The following is a 22,786-nucleotide window of genomic DNA, read 5'->3' on the forward strand; positions in this document are numbered from 1 at the left end:
GTCACCTGAGACACTGCCTGAAGTTTACCCTTGCAGTGGGAGCTGTAGGGGCACTGATTTCAACTGAAAAGTATGTGAGATGTGGAAGAAGATAAACCTGTCACAGACTTGAGGTTCAAGCACTGAGGGCAGGAGGCAGCGGTTGGGAACGGGGGATGTGGAGCTCAACACCCCTCCCCTAGGGAAGTAACTGCAGTTGCTCTCCACAATGCTGTTCTGGATAAGCCCGACTTGAGCTCCTTGGCAAATCAGTAAGGATGGGCAAGGACCTCAACTGCACCTCATTACCTTGCGGTGTTGGCCCAGACTACCACTGTGCTGGGAGCTGGAAAGGAGGGTTCTGTCTCAGTTCCCTCACCGCTTTCCCCGCCTTCCGCAAATCGTGAAACCAATGAGAGCAATAGGCGGGTACCTAAGGACTTTTCTGCTTTCCTTGAGTCTCGTCAAGGTTAACCAATCAATGGGAACTTGACTGTTGCTAAGAGACCTTTGAGTTTGGCTCCACCCACACTCAGGATTTTAGCCAATGAAAATCTGTACTTTGGACTGTTGCCGCGAAACCAGTGAGATAAATTCCAGCGGCCAAATGTCTCGGCGCCTGCGCAGATTGGGGAAGGTTCTGGAAGACAGTGGGGCTGCCGCCATTTTGCGGGAAGAGGAGCGGCTCCGGCTCTAGTGCTGCTTTTACTGCCGAGTCTCTGGAAGATAGCGGTGTTTCGTGCACCCCGCCACACCCAAAGGAACAGGGGGAACCGGGACCCCCGCTGCGGGGACCCGGAACTGGTAAGAAACCTCGAAACCGGGTTCCCCCCGCAACGTCACCTATGCGTGACGTTGCCGCGCGGCCCCTCCCCTTGACGTCACAGGCAGAAAATGGAGTCCGGAGCAGAGTCAGGCAAACTTTTAAAATAAAAGAAAATTAAAAAAAAAAAGTTTTTGCTTATTTTGACCTGGAACTGTTCGCTGCCTAACTAGTCACTGGCACGATTTTAGGAATCGGCACCCTCGTGGCTGTATCCTTAAGCGATGAAGATGTTTCAAGGATTCGAATGACTGGTCTCTTGGTCCCCGTAGCCCTGACGTTCAGGGTGTGCCACACTGTGGAGGGAGCTCGTGGGATCCGTTTTCAACCCCTAGTGGCGCCAGAGAGAGATGAGGGAATTGAGCTTTCTTCCTCAGTCTTCCGTATGTGGAAGACTTAGGTTCACTATGTTGGCGGCTCTGCCCACATACTCCGTGGTGGTAGAGGAGCATACGGGGGGCCACATAGGAGGTTTTAGCATCGGGACGCTGGCCCTCACAGAGATGCTGCCAGTTACTTACTTGTAGGACCGTTTTTCGAAGCGTGGCGTTGGTTTGTTACACAAGGGAATGTTTTTGTCTTTCTCACTGTTCTTGTTCTTAATTAAGCTGTCTTCAGTTTGGAGATATTTGTGCCCAGCTCAGTGACCAGACCCAGGAGGTGGCGCTGCCCCTCACCCCTGGGACTCCAGCGTTTGGTGAATGAATTCTGTCTGATTGGGACTATTATTTTCGCTCTCCTGTGGCCCGGCTGCCTTGGGGCCTAAGTGCTGCCTTGGGTCTAGTCTGTGCTGTGACAAGGTCCATGCAATATCATGATGGTGGGTCCCTAATGCAATTTTTGGAGCAGGGTTGGAAGAAAGCAGTATAATGTTTTAAGGTATGGTATTGAATGGATTTTGACCCATAAGTTAGAACTTAAAGAGTTCGAAAACTCCGGACCTGAAAGCGCACAAGTGTTTGGGACTTTATGGCAGCCCACTCTAGTGTTCTTGCCTGGAGAATCCCAGGGACGGGGGAGCCTGGTGGGCTGCCGTCTATGGGGTCGCACAGAGTCGGACACTACAGAAGCGATTTAGCAGCAGCAGCAGCAGAAAGATAGACTAAACCCAGCAAGATTCCAAGTTTTAAAGTGTGCTAGTGTTTTATATATGTGTGTTTCTAAATATATCCATTCATTTGTTTCTTAGGTCTGAAAACTTTATTCCACACGTAGGGGTTCCTTTGTCAACTTATGTGAAAGTTGTTGCATATCTTAAGTTATCCTTGCACAGTACTAGCACTCAACAAAGAGCAGTTCTTGAAACTAGAAAGGCAGGCTATAAAAAACGAAGAGGAGTGTTATGACACTTAGAAAATTTGTATAGACTTGGCAGTCAAATGACTGAACAGTTTGTAGATCAAAAACTTACTTATAGAACCATTTTTTCCCCCACCATAGGTCAGATAGCATATATTAAAATCAGCCTGGTTCCTAATATTTTGAAGCATATACTGTATGTGTTTTTTTTTTTTTTTTTTTTTGAAGCATATACTATTGCGAACTGGTTATCTCTATAAGCCACACAATAAGATGTGACTAATGAGACTCATTCTTTTCATATACCTATAAGGACATTAATTCTCCAGATGAGTGTATATTTAAAAATAGACATCTTGGCATGCTGTGTACTTTTTTTTTTTTTTTAAGAAATTTCCTTTTAAGTCTAAGTTACAAACCACAAGAGAGAGTGGTAACCTGAACATTAGAGTCAGAAGACTTCTGATCAAGGATCAGCTCCTCCATTTGAGCTTTGTGACTTTGGGCTGTTCACAGAACCTCCATTTTTTCATCTGTGCATTAGATCCAGTATTGCCTGTAGCATATGTTACCATTGATTTCTAAATAAATGTAAGAGATTGAGTTCACTGGTTTTTAGACACCTATTTGATTTTGGTTTGGTTTCCATTTTAAGCCTTAAATTTGGGTCCAACTAAGTTTAATGTTGGCTGCTTCCAAGAATCTTATCTTTGTAACATGTTTAGCATAGTGCCCAGCAATGTCAGGTACTACAAATGATAAATATGATTACTTTTATTAAATCATCAAAATAGGCTGTGGACTCTGTCTCCAGTCAAGACAGCATGATTGGATGATGCATTAGCTGCTTTAAAAAGCTGGTTTTACATATCTTGTGTATATGGAAAGTCTTTAATTATAATTAGCCTCTCTGCATAGAAATTCTTCAGATTAGTTTTTTTTTTCAGTTTTATTAAGATATCAGTGATGTAGAATAAAACTGTACATGTTAAGGTGTACATTTTGGTGGGTTTTGTTATGTACTAACACCCATGAAACCATCGCCCCCCTCAAATTCCAAAATGTTCTTTTATACTCTTTTCATCCTGGCCCCTCCCCACCTGTTCCTATCCCTAGGTAACCACTGACCTGCTTTCTGTCACTACAGGTTAGTTTGCATTTTCTAAAATTTTATGTAAATGTACATCATACAGTATGTACTTTTTTTTGATAACCTCTTTCAGTGTAATTATTTTGAGATTTATCTGTTACATATTTTGATAATTTTGGAGCAGTAATCTTTGAATAATTTATCCTGTTGATTTCGTTTGGTGTCTTCTGTTTTTATTATTTGACAGACCTGTGACAAACAGACTTGAGAAAGACCATTGCTAAATATGAAAGCTTGGGGTAGGCGAGAAGTCCTACTGTATGTCTAGACAGAAATGCTTCAGAGTGGGACTGGTTAAGCCATCTTAATCACAGTCTTTTTGAAGTACCCAAACTCTAGTTGGTGTTGTACAGAAGATGCTTAATGATGAATCCCCTCATTTTTGTGTGTTTGGGTCAGGGATGTGGGGAAAAGCTTAGGACAAATCTGCATTATTCTGGTATTACTTTGTCTTGCTTTTAATTTTTATTCTTGTAGTCTTACCTTTTTAATGGAATATGTGCCAATTTAAGTTTAAAGCAATTATTTATTCAGAATTTTGAATAGTAGAATGGAGGCCAAGTGCCCACTATAAATAGTAAGTATGAGTACCTGCATTTTCTTTTAACAGGAAAAGGAAGGACCATATTATATTTTGTCTCTCCCTAGATGTGTGATTTTCTTCTAGACCCTGACCTTTTATAAGCCACAAAGCAGAACTAGTTCAGATCTGCAAGATGCAAAAATAAATGTAGGGTAAACAACAGCTGGTAAGATGTTTGCTTTGGAGTTCGAGAAACAAAACTGTATATTCTGATGTCTGTTTCTTCAAAGGGGGAGGGAATGTGGGGTGCTGGAAGGGGAGAAAAAATATAAATGAGGTTCTTATGTATCGATATCTTCCCCAGATCTGCTACAATGGCATCCGATGACTTTGATATAGTGATTGAGGCCATGCTGGAGGCTCCCTATAAAAAAGAGGAGGTAATATTCCCTAGCTCACTCTTGGAATTGGGTTAGTAAGAAAAAGCAGTCGTGGCTCATCAGTTTCAATGTTTTAGGAATTTTCTTTCCCTGTTCATTTATTATGTACAGTGGCTATTCATGAAAGGTATAATCTTTCAGTAGTCACTGCTAGAGACCAGTACTCAAGGCCATACTTGCAGAAAGGGCCCCGAAAATTGGAGGTGAGGGGGCAACATAAAGTTGGGATGGGAACCCTTTGCTCACAGCTGTCAGTGACACAGAAGAAAGTTGCTACATCTCAGACGTAACTCATTTATCACTCTCCTGGGAAATAGGTGTTAGTGGAACGAACACATGTGGGATAACTAACGTTTGACATTAAAATCTCATCTCTTCTTTTTGGGTAGTTTCCATCCTTCTCTTACTCTCTTTGTTAGGAGATCTACGTGCTCAGAAACTGTTAAGATAATTGAGAGTTTTAATTTCATGAGCTTTCTTCCTTGTCCACTTTTGTTCTTTCCTTGCCCAATGGAATTTGTGTGTCTGCCACCTGATGCCTTGTGTCATTTTCCTGGTGAACCCCTTAGGATGGGCAGCAAAGGAAAGAGGCTAAAAAGGACAGTCCCAGCAACACGACCAACAGCACCAGCAGCATTGACACCCGTAGCTGTGGTACCGATGGGAGCAGCGTCACTGATGGGACCAGTGCCGCCAATGGGAATGGCACGAGTGGGGAGGCAAGCAAGTAAGTGTGGCATGGGGAAAGTGGGTTGGCCGCTTGGGGAGGGAAAACAGCTTTGTCCATTATAGAAACAGCTGGAACAGAGAGGTGGTTGTTCATAAGACTTTCTACTTTAGTAATGGCTCCACTGGGTCATGGGAATAATGGTGATTTGGTGTAATGATCTTCCAGTGTAGACTTGTGGATCAGTCCTAGTTTTGATGTATTTCATTTGAATAAAATAACAAGAGGATCTCTGATTTGAAAACACCAGATACTGTTCTGTTCCATGGAGGGGAAATGGCCATTTCATATACCTGACAGTGTTCAGGGCTGTTTGTAAACTGATGTCATACCATTGTCATGAACGCCTGCCATACTGTCTTCTAGATTTTGGTCTTTTGCTGGTTTTTGTTTCACCCTAGCCTCACTGTCATTGGCTTTCCTTGGGAGAGAGAATGAAACCTCTGTAATAAGAGTTGATACTCTCTCACAGGAAGAAGAGGAGTCGGAGCCATAGTAAAAGCAGGGAGAGAAAACGCAGGTCAGTCATTCTGGGGACACTTGGGTTTTGAGAGTTATAAATGGAAAGATACCAGGGAAAGCTATATATGAAAGGCCAGAGGAGGTTGGTTGGTTTTTTAAGGAACTTAATATTCTTTTTTATCCATAGTCGTAGTCGAGACCGGGATCGTCACAGGCGGAAAAATAGTCGGAGCCGAAGTCGAGATCGGCAGCGTCGCCACCGCAGCCGTAGCTGGGATCGTCGACATAGTAGTGAGTCACGAAGTCGAGACTGGCGTCGTGAGGATCGTGTGCACTACAGGAGTCCACCGCTTGCCGCTGGGTATCACCTTCTGCTAATAAGATCACCTTTGTATTCTGGGTAAAACCAAGTGCACCGTGGTCCCTGCCTAAGGGTGCCTGTGTCCTGTTGTTGGGATGGGCAGGAGACCCAGTTACTGGAGGGGTGATAACTCAGAACTTGCATGTGTGATGAGATGCTGTAATCTTTTTTCTTGTGGTGGAAGACTCAGCACTGGGCCAATGTCAATAGAGGTGGTTTTCAGTTTTGTTGTTCTCTGTTCTGTAGGCGTAGGTATGGACACAGTAAGAGTCCTCATTTCAGAGAGAAGAGCCCAGTCAGGTGAGTTGATAATGAGCACTCTTTCAGGGACTGTGAATTATGAATAAAAAGTGGTTTGAGGCAAACCATAGGAATGTGTAGATCTTGAGGGCAGCTGAAGAAAGATGACCAAGTATTGGGAGGGAAGGTCTCAGCAGTTGTGCTCTGCAGGGAGCCCGTTGACAACCTGAGTCCGGAGGAGCGGGACGCCCGCACGGTGTTCTGCATGCAGTTAGCTGCCCGCATTCGGCCTCGAGACCTGGAGGACTTTTTCTCTGCTGTTGGCAAGGTAACCCTCTTCTCCCTCTTAGTTAGCTTGGGGTAGCCTGTCTTCTATCCATCCCCCTTTATGCCCAACTCAGGATTTCCGTTCTGCCCTGGATAGGTTCGAGATGTCCGTATCATCTCAGATCGGAACTCACGTCGGTCTAAAGGCATTGCCTATGTAGAATTCTGTGAGATACAGTCTGTGCCGCTGGCCATTGGGCTGACTGGGCAGCGGCTGCTAGGAGTGCCTATCATTGTACAGGCCTCACAGGTGAGCAGCCTGAGAAATGGACTTGAGAAGATGGAGTTGAATGTGGTAGGTGTGAGCGTAACCTATCATTTCCTCCTTCCACAGGCTGAGAAAAACCGCCTGGCAGCCATGGCCAATAATCTGCAGAAGGGCAGTGGTGGACCAGTGCGCCTTTATGTGGGCTCCCTACACTGCAATATCACCGAGGACATGCTCCGGGGCATCTTGGAGCCCTTTGGCAAAGTGAGTAGAAAGAGAGGAGAACCTCTGAAGGGAGTTGGGAAAAGTGGGGAGGGTGAGTGTACCTCCTCATCTGTCTGATCATGGTTAACCCATTGCATGTTTCATAAGGGCCATGTGGGTCCCTCCTGGGAAAGTTGGCTCCATCTCTGTATTCTTACTGCTCAGGAGATAAATTAGGCACTGTGAAATCAAATAGTGGGGTCCAGATTAAGTAAGATGAGTCAGCAAAAGTGTTTTAGAAAGAAATGGCTTTTGTTTCTCTTTTTAAAATGATTTGGAGAGACATAATAGGTTGGTTAGAAAGATAGAGGTGTTTAGAACAATCTAAATAGGGGACTTTCCTGGTGGCTCAGTTGCTAAGACTCTGTGCTTCCACTGCACAGGGCACAGATCACAGATTCCATCCCTGGTGGAGAAACTAAGGTCCTATGTGACGCATGCTATGCATAGCACAGCCGAAAAAAAGTCTGGGTAGGAAAGAGCAAAGGTGTGGCTTAGCCAGAAGATTGTTATTTCTCTTTATTTTGCAGATTGATAATATTGTCTTGATGAAGGACTCAGAAACAGGCCGCTCCAAAGGTTATGGTTTTATTACGGTGAGTCTCTAGTCTTTAACTTGTAATTTTAGTTTAGGTTTGTCCACTTGTCTGATTTTGTAGCTCAGCTTCATCCTCCTCCCATAGGAACGGTCTTAATGACCCATAAACCCTGCTGCCTGAAGCTTGGACTAGCCTTCTGCCCCTTGAGATGAATGCATTGCTTGAGATCTTGGCTTTGCTCCCACACTCTGTCAGTGGCACTGGTATGGGGTGTCCAGGAGTTCAACCAGCCTCCCTGGTGCTACAACTTGCTCTTTGGGTAATAGTAATAATTCCAGGCTGCAGCTGAGGTTGGGGGATGAGGGAGGTCAGGTATGGGCTTTATTGTAGATGTGTGTTATAGATTTGGTATATTTTCATGATGAGGTGGGAATAAGAAGTTATATACTTCCTTCTGTTGCTACCCTGATTGAAGCAGTTTCTCCACTGAAAAATACTTAGTGAGGCCACCTAATAGTGGGCAAGTCTCACCTCTTCCTGACACTCCAACAAAATTGTCTCCCATAACTGGTTCTTCCATGTGACTCCAGGCTGAGGACTGGTTGCCAGCCACAAAGTCTGATAGAAGCTGCTATGTTCTGGGCTCAATCCAGGCAGCCTACACCCCCACAGTTGCCTGCAGGGCAGAGGGGAGGTAGGTTATGTTCTACCATGGGAATTGCTCATCACAGAAGTATCCAGTAAAAGCAAGCCACCTACATACACCACCTGCCTAGGAACTGTCATTACCACGTGCCAGGCCCTAGGGCAGGTAATACCAGAGTAAATAAAGTCAGCTGTGAGGTTCACGGTGGCAAGTACCTTTTTTAGCTCCACACGTGACTCAGATTCAGAAAGGTTCCTCTGGCATCTTTCTTCCCTTGTGTTACTGCCTTTTAGGTCAACACCCTTGACACATAAACAGCAGATTAGGAATCCTCATTATGTCAGGCTGCTGCTGAAAGGGACTAGAGAGTTAGAGGCCCTATGGCCAGTAGGCCAGAGAGGTGGGGTGGGAGTGGGAATGCAATCTTGCTTTCAGTACCAGGCTGTGTGCCCTCTTGAGGCTGTGCCTTTCCTAGTTCTTGACTAAGGACTGAAACTTACTAGTCCTGAGGGCTGAAGTGAAACTCAGGAGCCTTGGATCTCAGCCTGTATTACTTCCATCTGATATATACCAATTTGTGAAACAGCCAGTCAGGCGAGGTTCCCTACAGATAACACACTGTTAGGTTCTTAGTGGAGCTGGAAGATTGAAAAGTGATGGCCCTTGAGTCAGCTGGAAAGGGTTCTTTTCAGAGAACCATTTGGGAGGATGGGATCCTAGGTGACATTCCTTGGGAAAGAAAAGTTTGAGCCACAGTAAGCATGCGATTTTCTTGGGACATTAGGACTAGGGAGTGTTCGTGGGGCTTTGAGAGCATGTCTGTGGCCAGGAGGTACCTGATACGGCCTGGATTTCTTGTAGTTCTCTGACTCAGAGTGTGCCCGACGGGCCTTGGAACAGTTGAATGGCTTTGAGCTTGCTGGTCGACCTATGAGGATTGGCCACGTGACCGAGCGACCGGATGGTGGCACAGATATCACTTTTCCTGATGGAGACCAGGAGCTAGACCTGGGATCAGCGGGTGGACATTTGCAGCTCATGGCCAAGTTGGCAGAAGGTAGGTTTCTTTGTGGAGTGAAGAACGTGGGGTTGAGTTTTACATTGGGGGTTAGGACTTAACCCCATCTCTTCTTTCCCTCTGAGGCTCTGGAATCCAGCTGCCAACCACCACTGCTGCTGCTGCTGCTGTGGCCCAAGCTGCTGCTGCTCAAGCTGCTGCCCTGCAATTGAATGGAGCAGATCCCCTGGGCGCCCTGAACCCAGCGGCCCTGACTGGTAGACTTGAACTTGGGGAAGGGAGAGAAGGGTTAGGCCTGGAAGGCAGGAATACTCTGCTAACTCTCCGTGCCTCTCTGTTCCAGCTCTGAGTCCGGCCCTGAACCTCGCCTCCCAGGCAATCGCCTCCCAGTGCTTCCAGCTTTCCAGCCTCTTTACCCCCCAAACCATGTGAGTCACAAGGCCCAACTCGCATCGGTGTTTATAGTTATTTTCTTTCCTTCAGCTTCCTATTTACATCTTCTCCTTGCCACAGGTAAATTAGTGGCTCGGTCCACTGCCTCCCTGTGCCTCTGGGTCCTGCCACTCCCTGCTCCACATCTACCCTTCCATGGCCCCTTCTCTCCGTTTTGTGGACCAAGCCATTCTGAGGGCATGAACACTGACGGTGGGGGAACTGGGGCCCCCCTTAGACACCAAGAAGGGCTCCTACCCACCACAGCCCTGGTGGGAATAGACTCTGCTGATCAAAGCTGCTGATCGAAGAGAACAGCATCTTCATTTGCATTGAACATCTGTTTCTCTGTGTTCATCATCTCCTGGGATGACCTTCATTGTCCTTCCCAACCACCTCTTACTGATTCTTCGATTCCTACCCCTTTGGGAAGGCCATAGGGCATTAACTGAAGAAACTAACTGCTCTCCTTCTGTACCTTTATCCTGCAATCTGTCACAGAAATCCCCTGAAACCTCTGGTTTGTGAGGACTTTGGAGTGTGAGGGGTTGAACCGTGCTGCTACAGGGCCCTGGAAGGTAGTGCGGACGTGTGCGTTGGGAAGCCTGCCTTAGACCTCACCTTGGGGCCAGAACTGCTTCTGTGGGCTCAGGATCTTGCTGGGAGGTGCGGGAATAATCTGCCAGCCATTTTGGATGTCTTTGGGGCATTCAGGAATTTAATGAAAGATAGGGTACCTTTCTGGTACCATCCAGCTTTGTGTAGTTGTCTTTTCCTTTGGCCCAGGGTGGGAGTATGGAGGGGAGACTGCTTCTCTCCACCACTTCCCTGGGCCTCTGGAGACTGGGCTCAGCCCAGCTGTTAAAGCCACTCTTGTCCCCTCGCTGGACACACATGAGCCCTTGTCACTGGATTTTATACTCTGTGTCTATGTACATAAATATAAATATATATATATATATATATATAAACTTTGTACAAAAGGCATGTCCCACTGTTGTGGCGGCTGCTGCCCATATGTGTGTGGTCTCAGTCTGTTAGTGTGTCTGTCTGATGTTAACTTCTGAGCCAACACCACAAATGGTTCTTGGGATATAAAATATTTGTAATGTCATTGTGTTTTCTTTCCTTAATTTAAAAAAAATCAGATCTTTTGGAAGAAAAACAGACAAGACACACACCCTGTCTGTATCTGCTTTATACTCCCATGGTCTTCATGCCCTGTGGTCTCCACCTGTCTTTATCTTAATTATCTCTAAACATACGTGCCCATTGGACAGACTCTCCAGCTCTGGCTCTACCTGGGGACAGATCTTGTCTTTCCACCAGATGGCAGTGTGACAGTAGCACATGCTGCCCTTCTTCTGGGGGTGGGGTGGGGTTGGGTGGGGGGGTTGTGATCCTGAGAAGCGTAAGTACTAAAGAAGCCTCCTCAGCTCACCATTCTTACCCTGTGGCCTGCCTTTGGACCTCTTTGTGTAGAAATCCAATCTAGTATCCAAAGGGGTTTGGGCATTATACATCAGGGCTCCCCTAGGCCTTAGGTCTGTAATTGTTCGTCCTTTCAGTCCCCTCAACTCTTGCTTCCCGTATGGCTCAGCCTGGGACAACACAGGCCTGGGCTGATCATGCATTCCAGGGAGCTGTTCTAGGCATGGCCTTACCAAAGGTGAGGCACACCTTCCTCTGCCTGCTTTGTAAGGCTTAGGACAGGGGGCAAGCCCAGAGCCTGGGTCACCAGCTGCGGACCAGCCAAGAGAAAAAGGTCTGAGGTTCCAGGGACAGAGCTGAACCTCAGACCTGTCTTCCTCCTGTGGGCCGCCTCCATTCTTTACTGGTCTCTATGGCAACAATGTTAAGGCTTTATTGTCATGCTAAAAATATGGATAATTGCTGCTAGGTTTTTTAATTTGTCAGTTAAGGCTTCTAAACAGAGTGCTGGTTTTTTGGTGGTGAGCTTCTGAGGTTGCTCTTGACACTGAAGTGTTAAGTACATGAAACCTACTTGTGGCACAGAATGCCACTGGGACTCCGGAGGGATTTCTAGACTGCTGCAACCTCACCCACTGTCACCCCTACCCCCTCCTTATCCTTGTTTGCTCTCTGGACCTGAAGAAGGGAAGGAGGCTGCATTATTTTTAGGTAGGAGCAGCTGGCTGTAGCCCAGTCCCCATGTAGTTATTGATTGGGATGCTAATGCATCCTGAGCTCAGTACAGACTATTTGTATACATCATCCTAAGGTTGTGGACCAGGTCTCCTCATGGCAGTCTCAAATGCCTTCAGACTACAAGTACGCACAGGCCTTGCCTCCTGCCTCAGGTGGCCCAATCACTACTCAGTTTCCTTATATTTCCATGCCTGGCTGTTTTGCCTTCCTGCACTGTGGGTCCTTCCACCTCAGTTCTTCCTTGCTCTCAGATCCTCACGTAACATTTTGCAGGAGAAAGACAAGGATGAAAGTAAGGGGATGTCTAAGACAACTTCTGTTCTAGTGTTAACCCATATAAGGTGACAGCATCTAATGGGTGACAGTGTCACTGCCTGTGACTCAAGGCCTTCTTATTACTCATAACTCTATAGGAGGTGGTTGGAGTGTAGAGAAGGGGGCAGTAGATAACCCCTTAGCTCAGCCTAATGTAAAGAAGCCTCCCTCAACCTCCTGCCTGAGCATGGTGGCTTAAGGTGAGAGTAGAGATGAGACTGTTCAAATCCGTTCCCAGTGCAGTTACGATTTCCCCACCAATCCTCAGCTCTAAAGGGGATTTTCATCTGACTTTTGGCTTACAGCTTCCACTTTTGTCTTCTCTGAGGCAGCCCTGTTCTTTAAACTGCTGTATTCTTGACATTGGGATTCATCCTATTTCCTTCTTAGACTCTAACCACTCCTAGATGTGAGCTACCATGGAAGCAGTGCTGTGACTTACGAACCTTTAGTCTTCGCGTTTTGCACTTACGAAAAAGGGAAATGAACTAATAAAAACTTAAAGGAAGATACTCTGTCATAGCCTCTCTTTTCTCTTAAAGTCTGGTGTGAATCAGGAAGTGTTACTTGGACAGTGAGAAGAGGCTGTCCTGGCTCTGAAAAGTGAGTGGTGGGAGGTGGTTAACAATAATGAGAATTTATATTTATGCAGCATTTATTGTGGGTTAGGCATTGCTCTAATCATTTTAGTCATTTAATCCTCACAAGGACTCTCTGAAGTATTCTTTTATCATCTTCACTTTGTCACTGAGGAAACTGACACCCAAAAGGTTAACTAACTTGTCCCTCGATGATGTAATTAACAAGTTTGGGATCCCAGTCCAGACAGTCTAGCTTCAGATCCCTTGATCTTAACCTGCTTCTCAGCATCACTGTGAAAGCCAAAGCCTTGGAGTCATGGGGAAGTGTCACTTGTTCTGTCTCTATATCCACACTTCTCAGTATGTCTTGACTTTTTCCACCTCCACGTCTACTGTCTTGTTCTTTCTTGTCTTACACTGTCTTATTCTTTCTGCTGGTCAAAAATCCTGTCCTTTAAGATACTGATGTTTTCCTAGTTGAAATTTATTTTCCTTTCAGTATTCTTGGTCCTATTATAGTTCTTATTCTGACTTTATTTACAGTTCTTTGTAAACTGTTACTTGGTGGTTATATCTTGATGAAGTCAACCTTAGGTGTGTTATTTTCATTATTGTTGTCTTTGCACATAGTTTATATCTGTTGAGTTAAATTAATCCCCTCTCAGTTCAAGTCAGACCTAGGCTTTCCAAAAGCTATCCCCTGTAGCCTGCTTAGCTCAGCAGCCTCTTTCATTTCTTCCTCACCCTTCTAAAAGAGAAGGCAGCTTTACTCTTTTTGCGGTTACCATGGTAGCCTATGATGCTTTCTGTCTAAAGTGCTGCTACCGCCATCAGAGACTGACGTTTCCTTGGCAACCAGGTGAAGTCAGTAGGCATGAGCTGAATGCAGGAAAGGAACTCTGGTCTGAGAAGCTGTGTATCTGAATTTTCTGGCTTCAATTATCCCCTCTTCCCTCCCAACTTTTATACACTGTATCCAGAATTGATTGCTCTCAATATGTGTTCTTGATTGAAAGAGCTCTGTGTGAGGTGAAGTAGACCAATTAACTCAGGTCATGTGAGGAGATGGAGGCAAGAAAAGATCTGATCAAAGATCACTTTTAAAAGTTGGATGAGTTTTCTTGGCTTTCCCAGATGATCTGCTCTCAAGAGCCCTTAAGGAGTTGGCTGGAGTTACTGGAGACCCATTAAGCAGTTATTTTTGAGGGCAATGGGTGGATGAGGTGCATGAAGATTGTAAAGGAGCCAGTCAGTGCTGGATTGCAAAAGAAGGGAAACAATGACCTTGGAAATCAGAGAACTTGTCAGATTTGCCAGTATTCCAGAAAGGATGGGAACTTCAATCAGCTTTCAAGCATCTTGAAACCTGCTTGTTTAAAATGAGTGGTGCTGAGAATCTGCCTCCTCCTCCCACTTCCTAGACCTGACCAAGACAGGGTACCTCCACCCTGCAGCAGAAATAACATACCGTGGAACACCACCATGTGGTTCAGATCTCTCTTCTGCCACAAATCAGCTGAGTCAGCTTGGGTATTACTTCACTTCTGCAACTCGGACTCACCTGTAGAAAGGAAATGATTACAAAAGTTCCTGTCGCAGGCATGTCCTGAGGATTCAGTGAAATGATGCATGAAGAGGGCTTAGAACTGGCTGGTTTGTCCTCATTCCCATTCCTGGGAATGTCTCCACACTTGGCTTTCTACCTGCTTCAGCCTCAGAGAATGCTCGAGATTTACAGGGGGGTGATAGGGCCCTACCGATGACAGGGCAGTGATTAAAATAAACCTGAACTGTTCTGGGCTTAAGTACCAGGCTCACAAGGCCCCGGGTCACCCACAGTCAGGCTAGCTTTCAGGAAAACCAGTCATCCCACTGGCCCAATCTCCTTTTATACTTGAAACTCTACAATGGGATTACAACCAGATGGCTTTGGAAAATCAAGGTGAGCCCCTCAGGTACCTTCAGGCTACCGAGCACCCTCTGCTTGGTCTGGCTTGGGAAAATCCCAGAGCATTCTCTCTTACCGTCCTTTGCAAACTGCCCTCCTAATCTCCCCCAAGCATTCCTATAGCACCTGTCTGTCTTGGTTTCCAGAGCCTAACTCTACCTGCTCTGGCAGTTCAGAGTAAGTATTTTAAATCAGCATTGGTCCTCTGCCTAAGGTTATAATTTGAACAGAAAAATGGGAAACTAGTATAAGACCATCCTTAGGCTTCAGTTGCCAATCTTCCCCTCAATACTCCCCAAAAAAGAAATCCAATAATGGGTCTCTTGAGTCCTGTGGGAGGTATGTTGGACTCTGTGGACCGCAACTTCAACGTGTATGCCCAGAGCAGGCTATGCTTTGAGAGATTCAAACATTACATGGTGCCTGAATAAGGGGCCGGACACAGGTTGCCAAAAAACATGACTTCCCTATACTCCAATAAAAACTTTAAATAATAATAATGAATTTTTTTTTAAAAAAAGCATAACTTCCACTGCTCACTTGTTTATTTATGAAGATATTTGCATTTTATCTAGCCTTCATCACATCTGGTAGGATGTGGGATCTTTGTTCCCTGGCCAGGGATTGAACCCATGCACCCTGCAGTGAGAGTGTGGAGTTTTAACCACTGAACCACCGTTATCCTCATTTTAAATTGGGAGAGCTGAGGTTCAGAAAGACAGGAGAGGTTAATAGTGACTTTCTCCATAGACTTCTGAGTGCCAGCTGAAAAGGCTTGCATAGCCCCATTGAATTTGTATTCACACCTGGAGTTTACATGGTCTCTAGGTTGTAAAGGCATGACATCAAGATTCAAATTCCTTGAGTATATCCATCTGAGAGCCCCCGGATGATAGAGGACTCAGAAGCAGGATGCTCTTAATCTGGCTTTGGGGCCCTTTTCCAACTTGGATGCACCATCCCCCCAAATTGTGCTCTGTCCTATACAGTGAGGGTCTCTGCCTCATCATGTGGCAGGCTGCCCACCGTTTCTTTTGTGCATTTTCTCAGGTGGTTTTGCCACAAGGTGTTTCTTTCCCTTCTCCCCCTTCTATCTACAGCCTATGTATAGCCTTCAAGGCCCAGTTCCTAATATATGTCTTCCGAATGTTCTGTTTCTTTCATTCAGACTTCTTAGAGCACTTGTTACAGCTTGCAGTTAGAATGTGTACTTTGCTGCTGCTCCGGCCGTGTCAGTGCTTCCTCCGCCTGGTCCCTGCTCTCCAGCACGATTGTAAGCTGCCTGCGGGCAGGGATAGCGTCTTGTTTTCTCCATAGGGCCCACCGCAGTGACTTGCATATACAGCACTTGAGTGGAACAAGCATTTGTAGATTAAAGATTAAAAAGTCCAGGAAAATTTTACTTAGACTGATGCAGATTGGAGTAATGTTAGATAAATTAAAAGATGTATGTGTGGATGGACTTTCTGGGATTGAAGATTTAACCCAGAAGACTTATGGAGTGTCCTTCCAGAGCTCTGGTGGCCTTTCAGTAGACAAAAGCCCTTGCTCCAGTCTCTAGAGGAAAGTTAGATGTAGCAGGGCAGAACTGTAAGCACAGGCCTAGAGCAGAGTGCTCTTGGCCAATGAGGAGGCCTTGTGGGCCAGGGTGGGTGGGGTTTGTAGAGATTGGGCAGGGGCTGGGCTAAGGGAGCAAAGACCCCAAGATAAAATCACAGTGGTTAAGAGGATATGAGGGCAGAGAGGAACTTACCTGGTTCAGGCAGCTCGGCTCCAGGCCCCTTTGCTGGTCTCTAATGGCAGCCCAGGTCAACAGCCTGCTCTTACTTGGCCTTGATCAGAGAGGATGAAGAGTTGGCCAGGCTCTCAGAGAAGACCCCATCTCTCCGAAGTCTGGCAGGAGCAGGGCTTCAGTTTCCGTCTGTTCTGAGCTCTTCTGTAGGCGTTTGGAGGGAACACACAGATGGGTCGGGCTGATGGAACTGGCTGAGTTGGGGGGAGGGAAGCTTGTAGCGTGTGTGGCTCCCTTATGGGGGAGGTCCTGCCATCATCATCTTTAGAATTCTACCACATGAAAGACACTAGGCCTTTCAGTTCCTCACTCTCTCCTCCAGTGACATTTGACTACTGGTAACCCTCCTCCCTGGGCAGTGGCCACCACTTCTTTGGCAGCTACATCCCTACTGTGCTTCATCTGCCTGTGCTCAGGACACTCTTTGGTCCCTCTTTTTTGGAACAATGAAGCTTTGTTTTGTTTAAAATTATTTAGTTTATTTAGCCATAGGTAAAAACTCAAAAGGCAGAGAAAAGAGCTTACAATGAAAAGTAAACCTCGGAACCTGTCCTCCCCCTACCCGTTTCCCCTTCTCAGTAGTAATCAGTACCATCCTGGCTGGTGATTTGTTCTGTCACAGACCCCTTTGGAAATCTGATGAAATTCATGAACCTCAGTTGCAAAGTTAGATACAATCACCATTAAATATCAAGCAGACATGAGTGGAATCCCAGTTCTATTGCTTATTAACCTCAGGCAAGTAAAAGAGGTAGTAACACCTTATAGTCATTCAAGAATTGAGATAAAGTGAATAAAGTCCTAAGATCATCATCTCACCACCCGTGCTGGGCTGGTTCCCCTTGGCTGCTCCTCAGCTGCAAGGACTCAGACATCCTTCTTTCCATCGAGCTCTGGGAACCTGGGTAAGGTGGAGTGGAGGCCTGGCCCCCAGATGCTCAGGTAGCTGTATCCTCTGTGTAGGCATGAGGGGAGTTGCTGCCTCTGCTCTTTGTTCAAACTCATGGCTCAGGCAGCAGCAGGCGTGGGCGTCCCCAGGAGAGGCACTGACAGCTTCAGTACTCACACGGGCCTTGCAGGTGACAGCTGGGGTGGTGGGGCCCTGCCAGGGAAGGTGCAGGACGACCCCATTAAACCCCAGCTGGTGGGCCTCCCTGTTGGAGGTGGGCCCCACCTTGAACCATCCCAGGTCACAGCTGAGAGTAGTTCTTGGCACACAATGTAGCCTCCAGCCTGCTCCTTGCAGGATTAAGGGGTAAGGAAATGGGGACTTGATCACTGAGTTACCGAATTATTCTAGCAGGTCCCTACTCCTCTCCAGGCCTGTTTTTTCACTGGCAAAGGGACAAGTTGGACTCTGTTCTCTAGGGACCTTTTTCGCCTTGTCATGGACTACTCAGACTAAGTTCCGGAGCCTCCCTAGAACTGTTAGACAAGAAAACTTAGGCTCATAGGTGCAGGGAACCTAAATCCATCCATCCCTTTCTTGGGAGCTTTGAGAACAGAGAGTCAAAGTGAGCAAGTGCAGTAGAAAAATTCTTTATTGAAAAGAGAAAGGTGGTCCCCTTGGTGGTGCCTCCTGGGTCCTGGCCAAAGGCAGGTTGCCACCCCTCAAATCTTCAGGCAAAAGTCTCTGCGCGCCTTACCTTTAATAACCTTAAAGGGGAAGTGCCGTGGTGCCACGGTAAGTCCCAGAATCTGAAGAACACCGGTTCCAGGCCCTTGCCTTTAAGAACTTATTAAGGGCAAAGTGGGCAAGTGCAGCAGATCAGAGACGGGACGCTGTAGGAAAGTCTCAAAGAAGAGGCTCTGTGACTTTAAGTATCTCTTACGATGAGGCATGTTCGCGCTGAGTACAATGGTGGGAAACTGTAAAGAAGTCTAGTAAGCTCTCTTCCAGTTTTTGCTTTTAGCATCTCTTTACAGGAGAGGTGGTCAAGCGCGAATTAATAAAAAAGAAAATCCCTTACAAAACTACTTCCCCCCCCGCCCGCCGGAAGCCGCCCCGCCCACTGGCCGCGGCTCGCCCTCCGCGGGTCCGCGTCCTCTCTTTCCAGGAGCCTCGAAGCCGGGAGGTAAACGGAGAGCGCGTGGAGCGGGTGGGGCGACGCCCGCCGGGGTCTGGGGGCGGGGGGTCCGCCTCCCGCGGTCACAGCAAGGTGTCCCGGCAGTTTTTGGTTTCCTAGACGGTCTTCTTGGAGGAAGCCGGGCGACGGCGGGGCGGGGCTAGGGGGCGGGTAGAGAGCGCCGTGACCATGGCGACCACGGCTCAGAGCACGGAGAGGTCGTGGCACGATCTGGAGCGCTGCTTAAAGAACTTGGCGTTGCGCGGCACCAGGTTGGCAAGGAAGCGCTTGGCCTTCTTGGTGAGGCTCTCGCGACGCGCAGGCGGAGCGAGGCCCTCGGGGCTGCCCCACTCGGGCCGCGGGCCCCCGGCGCCATTCCGGCCCCGCCGCAGCCGGATCTGGCGCACCGCTCCTTCGAAGAGCTCCCTCGTGTTGTGGTGCAGCGCGGCCGACGTCTCGATGTGCTTGCAGCTCAGTGTCCCTGCCAGATGGCGGCCCTCTACAGGAAGGGACCTCTTCAGGCGCCCGCCCGCCCACTGGGCTGCGCTGGGCCCGGGATGGGGGCGAGGCTGGACCTGGGGGCTCCAGGGCGTGCAGTGAAAAGGGATTGGGGCAAGTCAATCGCTTGCACAGAGGGAACAAGCAAGGATCAATTGGAGGGCGATGGTGATGCAGAAGGGGAGGGAGTAAAGGGCCTTCAGAAGAGGTGAGGGGGAGTGAAGAGAGGGTCTCAAGCCCTAGGCGTGGGCATTGAAAGTCTGCCCTTAACCTGGGGCCAATTGCAATTTTGTGCACCTTGGAGGGTAAAAGGGCCTTATGGAGAAGAGATGACCTGGAAAGGAGAGACTCCTCTGAGATTACAAATATGGATGAGGTTCAGGGTACTCACCCTCCAGTGAGACCTCCCGGGAGCGGGCCAGGTCACTCTTGTTTCCAACAAGGATGACAGGCAGATCGTGGTGGGGCCTCCCAGCCCTGAGCCGAAGTAGGGTCTCTGGAACTTTGGAGAAGCTTCGTCGGTCGGTGACTGAGAAGACGATGAGAAAGGCATCCCCCGTCTGAAGGCAGTGGTCCCGCAGCCACCCCCCTGCATCCCCCTGCAGATGGGCAGAGAGTTGTGGGATGTCAGGGCTGGGGGCACAGAAGAACCTGCCCAGCACCTGCACCTCAGGGATGAGGCACCAGGATGTGAGGGCAAAGCCATCTGCTTAGGACACAGAGCATTCTGCCAAACACATCCAGTACTGAGAGTGTGTTTGTGGAGGGGGGAGAAGTTTGTAATACGAGCCCCACATGGGCAAATGGGGGACATAGGATCCTAGACTAGGGTAGTCCATCCTACTTTCTTATGCCTAAGCTCTTCAAAAGTGAATGCTATTCAAGTGTATGCAATCTGGCCCCTCATTTCTGCATAGTAATCATTTATGTCCATATAGTCACAGGGCCTCACTTTTTCTTCCTTCCCTGACATTACAAAGCCCTGAGCTCCTGTCCTGTCAGATCAGTCTCTTCTAGGCTAAAAAATGTACAGAGTGGGTCTATTTCAGGGTTTCCAGCCTGGCTTCCAGCTGCAGAGTTTGTCAAATTCAGATCCTAACATTCCCTCTGGGTCAGAAGATCCTGGAAACCAAACAGCAGTTCTCAATGCTATGGTGTGTACATGGGTGTCAGCCTTTGCTGTCTGAGACCATATATATGAAGGGTCAGGTTCCATTACTGTTAAAACCAGGGTACCAGCCTTTAGCCAAGACTTTGCCCCTCCTCAGTTCTTCTAGGTTTCATCATCTGCTTGCAGCCACATATTAGTTCTTACCTGTTCCCAGATGTCATAAACAACTAGAGTCACTTCCTCCTTATCCACCATGATGCGTCTCTCATAGGTGTCCTCTGTTGGGAAATAGAGACAAGGAACAGAGCCCATTAGGAGGCTCCCCAACATCTGTAAGACCTAGTAAACAGGGACCCCCTCCAGAGAGGTTGCCACAGAAAGCATTGGAACAGTTTCTAGGTTCTGGGCTCCAGGACTGCACATGCTTTGAGCTCTTCCATCCCTGACTAGGGCTCCAGAGGTGCCCTCAACCCTTGCAGGGCTCCCCCAAATACCTGGGTTCTCCAGCTCGTGAGCACTGTCTCCCTGGAGACCACCGAAAGTGCCTGCTAGGGTGCTCTTGCCCACGCCGCTCTCCCCCACCAGCATGACCTTGAAGATGCCATCCTTTTGGGTGGGGGCTGCCTCCCCTGAGCCCAGGGAGTCAGAAGAGCCAGAGGATGAGGCTTGAGGTGGCCAGTCAAGTTCATCTACAGCCTGGGCCCGCCGCAGCTGGTGCTTGTAGGGGACAGGCATACTGCCTCTTCGTCTGGGGGCCCCTAGGGCAGGGGGTGGCCTGCCCCGGTCCAACCCTGCCAACAGTTTCTCTGGCTTCTTCAGCAGTGTGGCATCTGCTTCTGGGGGGGGGCAAAGAGAAGGAAGCTATGAGTGGGGTAGGCCTAGCCATCTGCAGCAGGCTCAGTTCTGGCTGTTCCAGCCTCAGAGGCCCCGTCGATGACCATGACCCAGAAGGAGCTGATAATTTTAGTCTGACCTCTTCCATAGAACACCAGAAGCCTGAACTGGTGGGGCTCCCAGGAGCTGACCTGAAGGCTTGCCCAGCGTGGTTCCAGCCACAACCTGTTCAAAACATGCCTCATGCAGGGGAGGCACCTGTGCGCAGGCTCACACACCCACTCACACTTCACACTGACACACAGTCACACCCCCAGACTAGGCCTCTGGCCGGGTTGGGGAGAGGGGCTGCCAGTCCTTCCACTGAGAGGCCCTGCCCTCTCCCGCTTCCTGCATCGGCTGATCTCCACACTGGGGAGGGGCCCAGAAACGAGCTACTGCCCTGGTTCTGGGGGTGGGTACTGACAAGAGTCAAAAACTTTGTGGGGAACCGCTTCCCAAGGAAGGGCCTTTTCTTTGAGAAGTGTGTGTTGGGTCTCCATGGGTGTGTGGGAGGGGCTGCCTCTTCCCATGGCCCTGTAGGGACGTGCCCCGGTGCATGGCTGTGTGTGAGTCCTACTGCACCCCTGGCTGTCCCTGTGAGTCCCAGACAATATTCTGTTCATGGCTAGGTGGAGGGAGGGAGGGAGAGAGAGAAATAGCGAGAGAGCGGGAGCAGGGAGAGTGACAGTGCACGGGTCAGGGTAACTGGAGGAGGAAGGAGACACAACAAAGGGGGATGCAGAGAGGCTGGAAATAGCCCAGGATCAATACTTGACTGGCAGCCAGGGCATCCAGGAGCCAGAGAAACCCTTACAACAGGTCCCCAGGGTAGCCCCCTGCCCGTGATTCCCAGGCTTGTGGGCTGGCTGCCCCTTGTCTTTCCCCTTTCCCTCCTGCCCATCCCAACCTCTCAGGAATGAGGCAGACGTAGGGGCTAAGTACCAGTTTCTCCAGCAAAGCCCTGGGTGATGGGTGAAGGGACATTTAGGCAGCCCCCCCTCTACCCCCGCTACTTAGCCCAGCCCTAGTGTAGGCAGGTGGCTCCCTCATTTCTCCAGTGGCTCTTCCCCTCTTGTTGGGTTCAAGCTCCTTCAACCCCTAGTTCTGACCTCCCCACCAGAGCTTCAGCTACCACCCGTATGGTTTCAGCCAGAAACTGCAGCTTAGCTCTCACCTGGTGTGGGTGTCTCTGGAGGAGAGGCCTGGTGGCTGCTGGAGGGGCAGAGTGCTGTGGTTTCCGTGTCGGTGTCCATGTCGGTGTCGAAGTCCGTATGCATCGTTGTGCGTGTGCAGCCCGGCAGCTTGCAGCACCCGCTCGCTCACTCAGCAGTACTGTCAGCTTTTCCCTTTAAATACCACCCCCCCGCCCGCCATGCTCACCACCCCCCCACACCTGGGGAGATAGCCCCGCCCCCTGATGAGGTCACATATGCTAATAAGCCGTGATGTCAGCGGGATTCCCTCCTTTCTGCCCCCCCTTCCTTTGTGTAGCTTCCTTCTGGGAGTACACCCACAGCGGAGTCTGGTTAACATGTGAACAGAACAAAGTCAGAGGGGCAGAAGAGACAGGTTCAGATAAGTGGGGAGAGGGGTTATGGGTAAAGGAGCTGAGGATGGGAGGAAGCAAGGATCCAGGACCTGGGTGGTCTTTATCCAGAAGCTAGGACTATGTGTCATTTGTCTGCATATCCCAACCCCTTAGCCCAACGTTCAGCCCAGAGTGGGTGCCCAGTAGCTAGATGGTGGGGCTAAAGGAAGAAACCAAAAAGACAGGGACAGGACAGCCACCCTGCCACCAAGCTTTCCTGACGCCCCCTCCTTCCACCTGTCGCCCCTTCCGGGCTAAGACCCACAAAAGTACCCATTTCCCAGCCTGGCCGCTAGGCAGATGGGGGCTTTGAGGAAGGAGACATGGCGCTTTGTTTGGGCAGCTTTGGTTTTTTACTTGGTTCCAGTGGGTACAAACCACTGTGGAGACTTCCCACCTGTCCC

At 48.6% G+C, this 22,786-nt stretch overlaps 2 protein-coding genes across 22 annotated transcripts in view; one reads left to right on the forward strand and one right to left on the reverse strand.

Annotated features, from left to right (window-relative positions):
- The first annotated feature begins 596 nt into the window (after window positions 1–596).
- Window positions 597–22,786, forward strand: part of RBM23 (RNA binding motif protein 23) — a 48,172-nt gene continuing 25,982 nt past the window's right edge. For 7 of the 17 annotated variants that reach the window (XR_009496028.1, XR_009496027.1, XM_059890343.1 and 4 more), the window contains exons 1-12: window positions 3,310–4,214; window positions 4,784–4,941; window positions 5,414–5,461; window positions 5,591–5,764; window positions 6,011–6,064; window positions 6,215–6,332; window positions 6,429–6,581; window positions 6,666–6,803; window positions 7,334–7,399; window positions 8,850–9,045; window positions 9,132–9,263; window positions 9,350–9,434. Coding sequence is in view for 15 of the 17 variants with exons in the window: in XM_059890343.1 (XP_059746326.1) it covers window positions 4,107–4,214; window positions 4,784–4,941; window positions 5,414–5,461; window positions 5,591–5,764; window positions 6,011–6,064; window positions 6,215–6,332; window positions 6,429–6,581; window positions 6,666–6,803; window positions 7,334–7,399; window positions 8,850–9,045; window positions 9,132–9,263; window positions 9,350–9,434 (1,430 nt within the window). In the remaining 2 variants the exon portion in view is untranslated. 17 annotated transcript variants of the gene reach the window in all.
- On the reverse strand, window positions 10,352–22,071 carry REM2 (RRAD and GEM like GTPase 2). Of its 5 annotated transcripts, XR_009496051.1 has the most exons (7): window positions 20,892–21,922; window positions 20,413–20,754; window positions 20,123–20,196; window positions 19,199–19,406; window positions 17,890–18,808; window positions 16,205–16,387; window positions 10,352–14,064 (listed from the first exon to the last, which is right to left on the reverse strand). XR_009496051.1 is itself a non-coding variant. In XM_059890457.1 (6 exons), exons 3-6 carry the CDS (start codon window positions 20,651–20,653, stop codon window positions 18,513–18,515), a joined length of 819 nt encoding a protein of 272 aa, XP_059746440.1. In that variant the 5' UTR covers window positions 20,654–20,754; window positions 20,892–20,977; window positions 21,969–22,048; the 3' UTR covers window positions 17,767–18,512. The 5 variants fall into 5 exon arrangements, 3 of the variants coding, with proteins under 3 accessions (XP_059746440.1, XP_059746439.1, NP_001179637.1); XR_009496050.1 differs by having other exon boundaries at window positions 10,352–16,387; XM_059890457.1 differs by lacking the exons at window positions 10,352–14,064; window positions 16,205–16,387 and adding an exon at window positions 21,969–22,048 and having other exon boundaries at window positions 17,767–18,808; window positions 20,892–20,977.

This window comes from Bos taurus, chromosome 10 (assembly GCF_002263795.3).
Source record: "Bos taurus isolate L1 Dominette 01449 registration number 42190680 breed Hereford chromosome 10, ARS-UCD2.0, whole genome shotgun sequence".
Taxonomy (NCBI): domain Eukaryota; kingdom Metazoa; phylum Chordata; class Mammalia; order Artiodactyla; family Bovidae; genus Bos; species Bos taurus.